The sequence below is a fragment of the Loa loa genome, assembly GCF_000183805.2.
Source record: "Loa loa unplaced genomic scaffold supercont3.591, whole genome shotgun sequence".
Classification (NCBI taxonomy): Eukaryota; Metazoa; Nematoda; class Chromadorea; order Rhabditida; family Onchocercidae; genus Loa; species Loa loa.
Genome location: NW_018108771.1, coordinates 3,149 through 10,382, shown reverse-complemented (window position 1 = coordinate 10,382; position 7,234 = coordinate 3,149). Strand labels below are relative to the sequence as shown.

At 29.2% G+C, this 7,234-nt stretch overlaps 1 protein-coding gene across 2 annotated transcripts in view; it reads left to right on the top strand.

Annotated features, from left to right (window-relative positions):
• Positions 1 to 1,102: 1,102 nt before the first annotated feature.
• LOAG_18861 overlaps positions 1,103 to 7,234 on the top strand; it is a gene marked incomplete at its 3' end in the record, with an annotated part of 9,236 nt that continues 3,104 nt past the window's right edge. Inside the window, exons 1-9 of one of the 2 annotated variants that reach the window (XM_020451522.1) lie at positions 1,103 to 1,293; positions 2,093 to 2,173; positions 3,048 to 3,154; positions 4,565 to 4,668; positions 5,086 to 5,174; positions 5,384 to 5,488; positions 5,740 to 5,914; positions 6,310 to 6,390; positions 6,988 to 7,184. In XM_020451522.1, coding sequence (XP_020304685.1) covers positions 1,192 to 1,293; positions 2,093 to 2,173; positions 3,048 to 3,154; positions 4,565 to 4,668; positions 5,086 to 5,174; positions 5,384 to 5,488; positions 5,740 to 5,914; positions 6,310 to 6,390; positions 6,988 to 7,184 — 1,041 coding nt within the window. In that variant the 5' untranslated portion in view covers positions 1,103 to 1,191. Of the gene's footprint in view, positions 1,294 to 2,092; positions 2,174 to 3,047; positions 3,155 to 4,260; positions 4,491 to 4,564; positions 4,669 to 5,085; positions 5,175 to 5,383; positions 5,489 to 5,739; positions 5,915 to 6,309; positions 6,391 to 6,987; positions 7,185 to 7,234 lie in introns of those variants that run through there. The other variant, XM_020451523.1, reaches the window with a different exon arrangement.

Sequence of the window (7,234 nt, the reverse complement as noted above, 5' to 3'; positions counted from 1 at the left end):
ATTTTAATTTAGAAAAAAAAAAAAACTTTTAATAAATCTATTCTTATCAGAATTATATATAGCATCCATGAGTTAAATTCATTATAAGTGTATTATTCAAGTGTTTATCATTTTAAATTCGACTTTTTTTTTTTGTATGCATAATATATTGTTTGAATTTATTTGTTATACAGCAGCATAAAAGAGTGTATAATATGCTGAATGCGTCATTTAGCATTTTCAAAAATTGATTCCATATCGCAATCTAATTGTTATATTTGTCGAATGTTTGATCGTATATCATGCTATTAACATGGGGAGTATTACCTTTCAAAATTAGATATTTAGAAAAGACTTTTTCCCTTTTAGAATTTGCTTTATTGAAATGCTAATGTGGAATTTTATCTTCAATCTCAATTTAAGAAATAAGTAAGTAATTTTTTTTTGTTTTTCGTTTTTTTTTTTTTTTTTTTGTAATATATCACATCTTATTAAAACTCTACGTTTTCCACCTTATTTTCTTATTTCCTTCTATATTTTTAGTAAATTATACAATCATTATTACTGATAGATGTTTGAAGTTTCATTTCATTTTATTTCAGTTTAATATCGCTAAGATAGTTTCGTTCATACTTTGATATTTTCATCCAGTGAATTTGATAGAGTAAGATCATGGGTATATTTTTGTTCTTTTTCCTGAAAACGATAAACGATGTTTTCGATTTTAAAATCTTTTCATATAGTAATTGAACTGATAATATTACCGATATTATTTTTGATATAAAAGTGTAATTTTCACCTTCTTACGTAAAACTTTTTTTTTTCATTAAAAAAATGTTTTTATTTCAAACGGTTAAAGAAAACACATCACATTATTAATTTGTTTATGTTTTAGAATTATTGTTGAGTTATTTGATCTCTTAATTTAAGAAATTTCGTGCATTTATCAGTTTTCTTGTCAAAATTTTTTTTTTGATTTTTTTTTCAGTTTTTCTAATTTTTTGTTTTTACTTCATCGTTATAAATAACTTTTTAACCATTTTTATATCTTAAAATTTGTTCCATGCATTGTCAAATGCATGACATTTAAGTTGTAAATTTGCAATATCTATTTTTCTTTTTTTTTCAGGAAAAAAAAAACATTCGTTTCATTTCGATTTGTGCATTAGTTTTGACCATCTGTGCTAGCGAGAATATCGTTCATCGAGTAAAATGGCATCAAAATCGTCATCACAAGAACCGATTCATAGTGGTCATTTCATGACTTCCAATCCTCATAGTGATGAATTACTACCCGATGAGGAAGTTGTTGGGGTTAGTTGTTTTTATTTTTACTTTTGTAATGATGTAGAAAATACCAAGTTCTGGTTAATATTAGTCTAATAATTTTATCTCAGTTTATATACTAACTTGGTGATAAGACTAATAACGAAAGTGAAAATAATGAGTGTAATAATCACATTAAGAAGAAGGTTGGAGCCTTCATACAATTACTGTTAATTTAGCATCACCATAACAACTTTATATTGTTTTCACTTTGATTAATAGTTATATTAGGAGTGGAAGTAGTTTTCCGTATTATCACATAATTAGAACAATATCAGATGACTGATTAGAGTACTGCGGTAACTAATTTTTTGACCTTACTTATCTTTTTTATGTGAATCTGAAATGTTCTTCGGCTATAAATATGCTTTCTCATTGAATTGTTCTTTAACTTCTTTTTTAAAAGCTTTTTAAAACAACTTTTTGAACTTTTCTACTTTTTCTACGAAACTTTTTAACAAATTTTCGCTGTCAATCAGTATCCTGTCTTTAAAGAAAGGGAAAAAATGTGAATTTTCAAATAAAGTGGGGAAAGGAACAAGAAATTTCGAATATATGATTTCATCAGGTGTATTATGTTTTTTTTTATTCAGTTCATTTCATTAAATTATGTAAATAATACGTAATCAAACTAATTCGAGTGATATTAGAGCAATTCGAAATTTATCTGTTTCTTTTTTTTTTTTGTTATCCGGTATAAGCAAAATTTCTGGTGCAGGGTAGAAGACGATAAACGAAGGATTTGGATCGTATTTTTAATGTGTAATTAATGTATACTTTTTTTTAGGTTGTAGTTGAGGATGATGTAGTTGAGCTAATGCAAGATGCTGAACAGAAGGATCAAGATTTACGCGATTTAAATGTTCAAGTAGGTTTTCTTATCCATATATTATTTTTACTTGGTAAATTTTCCGAACTTTCTGCGATTTTCTCTAATAAACAATTTATTTTTGGTACATATCGCTACCATCGCTATTATTAAAACGGATCAGGAGAATTTTCGGTCCATTAATGGTTTCTATAGTATTACCCTGGAAACCGTTGTGGAGCAAATGCTTTCTTATCAATTTTATTTTTTCGTTTCGTATCGAAATAAAGCAGAAAATTTCTTTTCATCAATCAATGTGCACATTCTTTTGTAAGAGATGAAGTAATTTTTTATACTAATAAGCGTTTGTTTGATGTGGATGCTTGATACCTGTAGTTTGTCTTCTGTAAAGTGGCAGACTAAAATAAATGGTTGAACAGCTGACATCATGCGATTTTTCTGATAGACTAAAATGTGAATTCAAAACTATCCTTTTTTGGTATCCTATTCTGTAATATATCCCTATTAGTTTTTTTTTTTTTTTTCATATTTGAGGCAGCAAATGTAGGATATTACGTAAAGCAGCAGTCATTTTTTTCTTGGAGAAGAAAATGTTGTAATCATGCTAATTAATGGTTGCTTGAAATTTTGATTTAAGATATATCTAAAGCTTTTTGCATCCTTGTGCAGTATAAAGTTTTCTTCAGTTAAGTTTTCAGTTGACCAGAAGATTATGCAAATCGTGTGATAAGTGATGTGTGTTTCAATGTAGTTTCAAAAATAACCACAAATAATAATTTGAATTATATCTAAAGTGTCCTAAAATGATTTTTTTTTAATAAAAATGATTAAAATTTTGTGATTTATATCATTTATTGAATTATTTTATTCCTTTCTTATATTTGAAAAGCGAAAATTATTATAATTATTTTAGGATGAAAAACCGGTTACTTTTTACAAATTTGGTCCAAAAAGGACGCAATCAATAGCAATCGATGTGTCTTTGAATAAATTGAATAAATGCATCAAAGTGGCTTATAAGTTAGCTTTTTTCTTTCTTTTAAATCCTTTATCATTTATTTCTTGTTAATAGAAAGATTTAAGAGTGCATGCTACGTTTGCATGATGTGTCTCGATCGTTCTGTTATGTGTTGAGAACATATGATTGGTTTTCGCATTTGTACCGTACTATCGTTTTTTTCTTTTTAATAAAGTATGCTTTTAAAACTGATCAATGGGTATACTGTAAGAAATTTTTGTATGATTTGTAGTTATGTTGTAAGTCTTCCACTCTAATCAGCTATGATTACAGACATTAAATCTAGGTGAGAACAGTTAGTTGAAAGGTTAAAGATTATGGAATTAAGGTTTTATAAGCATATATTTATGAAGAAGTTGTCTAATCTAAGTCGGTAATGATAATGATTTCACTAGTCGTTAATTTATCGCATCAAATCGTTAGTCATTAATCGGTGCATCATCAAGTCGCTAGTCATTAATCAGTAAGATCATGGTGATTAATCATCATCAAGTCGGTGTTTCACTGATTAGTGTGATCAAACTATAAACATTTAAGCATCAGTATCTCATAAAGAAACATTGCTTTTGCAGTATGTATTCATTATAGTTTAAGAAATGTTAGCCAAAAATATTTTCTATTGTCCAGAATAAGCCTAGCTTTTGTTGCTCTGAATGAATTGCGCTTCTTGTTTGGTAGAACAAACGAACAGTTTTGCTGTTGTCATAATTTTCTACTCTTCGACAATAAAATTTAAGTGTAGCAATTATTTTTCTTTTTTTCCATATTTAGCTATAGGAAAATTCTTTTATTTTTCCCTTAACACTACACAAACATATTTTACATGCAGTTTTTATAAATCAGTTAAGTTGACAATCTTCTAAATTTAGGTATGATGAATTACATTTCACGATGTTTCCTTTTCAGGTATTCTTGTAAGGGTGTTATAATTTTTGCATACTCTAAGAAATGTAATGTTGAATAATAGGTAGAATAATGATATTTATGTAAGGTTTGTTTTCAATTTTAGCTCTGTTTTATAAGGAAGAAAAAAAGGAAGGACGAATGATGATGTTCAAAAAATTAATCCTTCTCATTCTGTCGCAATTTTGTTAGAAAATATGACCTGTGTGTATGCTATCTCGATATAGGATTGACAACGATTGGGTAATGTCGAAGCTTCTAGCGAAGAATATTTGCCAGCAGTTGGCTTCAAACAAGCTGAGGGTAGAGTGGATGTGATCAAGTGATTCTAGAACTGATGTGAATTTTGGGCGGAACAAGTTCGATAAATATGATGTTTTCCGAAGAAGTTCTGTTTCTCGAAATGATACCGTAATAGATTTGTAGTTGTTTCCGGTATGCAATGTTGCCATCATCGTAAAAATATAATCAAATGTATTAAATAGCTGATTAATTTTATTTGATTACAGTAAAATGACGACACCAAAATGGAAAAATTTCAAAGGATTACGATTACACTGGAAGCAACGAATACGTTTAAACAATGTCATCTGGCGAGCCTACTATATGGAATGTATGTTTGTCATCTATTATTATCAATTAATATTTCGTTAGATATTTCAAATTATGCAAATAAGCATATTATGGATATCATTTGTCTATTTGCTGAATAGTGATACAGCAATGAGTGAAGAGAAAATACTAAGCCTCATAGCATATTTCACTATATTCTTGTTTATTTGTTAAGCGAATGGAAAGTTTATTTCTGTATTCGTTATGACGTTATCAAAATGATACATATGTAGAAACTAGACTGATTAAGATATAAAAGATTTGAAATGCTTCATTCAATCTATAACAGCTGGTAGAGAAACTAAAGTTTCGAAGCTATTAAATGGAATGATATAGTTTGTAGTGTCGTTTTTTTTTTAACGTTTGTATTGGTTATAAATGCTGAAGTGTTTCTTTCTCCATGAAATTTCCATTAAAGTTCGTCGACCCGATAAGGATAAATCTAAGAGAACCCCCTATTGTTACTTCACTGTACCAGACGATGATTCTACACATGTCAAACTCACGGTAAATGTTAATATTTATCTTTAATATTTATTTTGATTTTATCTGGGTAAAAATGAAGCTGTCGATGGTGAAATATTAAGGCTGAATCTTATGATCGATATTAATATGATATTTTAAACAAAGTCCATTAGGTTGCATTTTAAGAAATTAATAAAAAAATTTGCCGTCATTCGTTATTTACTGAAATTGTAGTTTATCAACAATATCAGGGTACTGTTGTGGAAGGAATGTACTGGAAGAGAAGTATGGATGCGTTGCAAGCTCAATATAAACGATGGCGGCATTTGAGGACACGAAGAAGAGGACGACGAAGGGTATTTATCTACACAGTTTTTTTCTCGTTGACATGCATTTTTGCATTTTCTGTTTTTGAATTTAAAATGAGCAAATAACTTCCAACATTGTACATTAATCATTAACAAATGAATGATTAAATGACACATTTAGGGAATCAAAAATTTGTTGAACATAGGAAATTGATGATCATGATGATTATTATGATGTGATAAAAAGAATGGAGAAAGACAATGAATGAAATATCGAAAATTAACAAAAATAAATTTAGGGTATCAGTTGGAATCAAGAGATCAGTTTCGTCCCACAATTAGCTGTGCAAAACTCGATGCCGCAAAACTTGTCTACTGAGCAGCCAGATACGGATGATTTAGATAATGAATTCACGGATACGCTTTTTGCCAATCTTATGCAACCCTATACATTTCCAAATCCAAAAGAAATAAGTGATTTTTGAAGTATTGTTAAATTTCGATTTATTCCTTTTTTTCCTGATGTCCTTCCACCCTTGTTTTCTTTAGATTTTCCACTGTTTACCAACATTTATTCCGGCTTAGTGTGCTGTCGATTGCTAAAGGTGCAAAAATGGGAGGAGGGGAGAGTTTTTAATTTTTTCTTAACTGAACTTTTAAATTTCGTCATGCTGAAATATGAAATGACTTTAAACATTTTCCATGATTTCCTTAGAAAAGTTTAGTCAGCACTCCTGCAGCTTGCACTTTAAAAAAAAGGTGAGTCAGTCGCGAGTTGATGAAAATGATTTCCTTTTTGTGAATAAAATTTTCTCATTTAAAACAAAAAAAGGATTCATCCATCTGATATCAAAATTTTTATTATTTAGCACAAGGATGTAATGCTGATGTGATGCAACCTGGATTGCTGTCATTACAACCAAGTATTGAAGAAATTATGGCATCACTTGGTGAGCCAAGTCTTTTCCCTTTTTTTGAACATAATTTGCAATGTAATCTTTTGCAGTCATCCACAAGAAAGATTGACAATACAATTATAGAAAATTGAATTATAAAGTTAAAAGTCAAAATGGTTTATGCTACAACATGTTGTATCAATGCAGTTACAGTACTGTCATTGTAATTTATATATTTTCTTGCAGCAAGTGATGAAATAGTGAGGAGAAAGGTTAGTAAATACAGTGATAAAATAGAGAAGAAAAAAGCTAGCCGGAAAGTAGCAGAATGATTAAACTGAATGAGTGAGGTTAGGAATATCATTTTTATAAATATCATAGGATAATTAGGTTATCGTCACCATGGAAGTGATTATGTAGCATTATTGGATTTTATTATATGAAGAAGTTTTATTTTGTTATAAAATTTTATTTGTAGTGAATTATCAAAAAATATGCAATATTTGAATCAAACGATAAGAAGCATTTTTGAGTAGACTGTACTTTGTTAATTTCAACAAACATTCCAAGATGATCATCAGAACGTAATCTCAGCGTTTTTCAGTTTTCAAAAATTTCCATTTTTACAAAATTTCTAAAGTTTTTTTGCAGATCCACCCGAACAATTGCTGGATGAAATTGGAAATTATAGCGCCTCAAATGTTTCAGCGACTTCACCTTGTGCACCGAAAGAATATGAGACAACTTTCAATAACTTTACAAATCCAACGCAGCAACCAACACGACAGTCATCCACTATATCGCCGCAAATTCTTCTTGCTAATTCTTCTGCACCAACATATTCGCAGGTACTGTCCTACCAGATAAGAATCGACGAGCGTTAATAAAAGTAGACGTC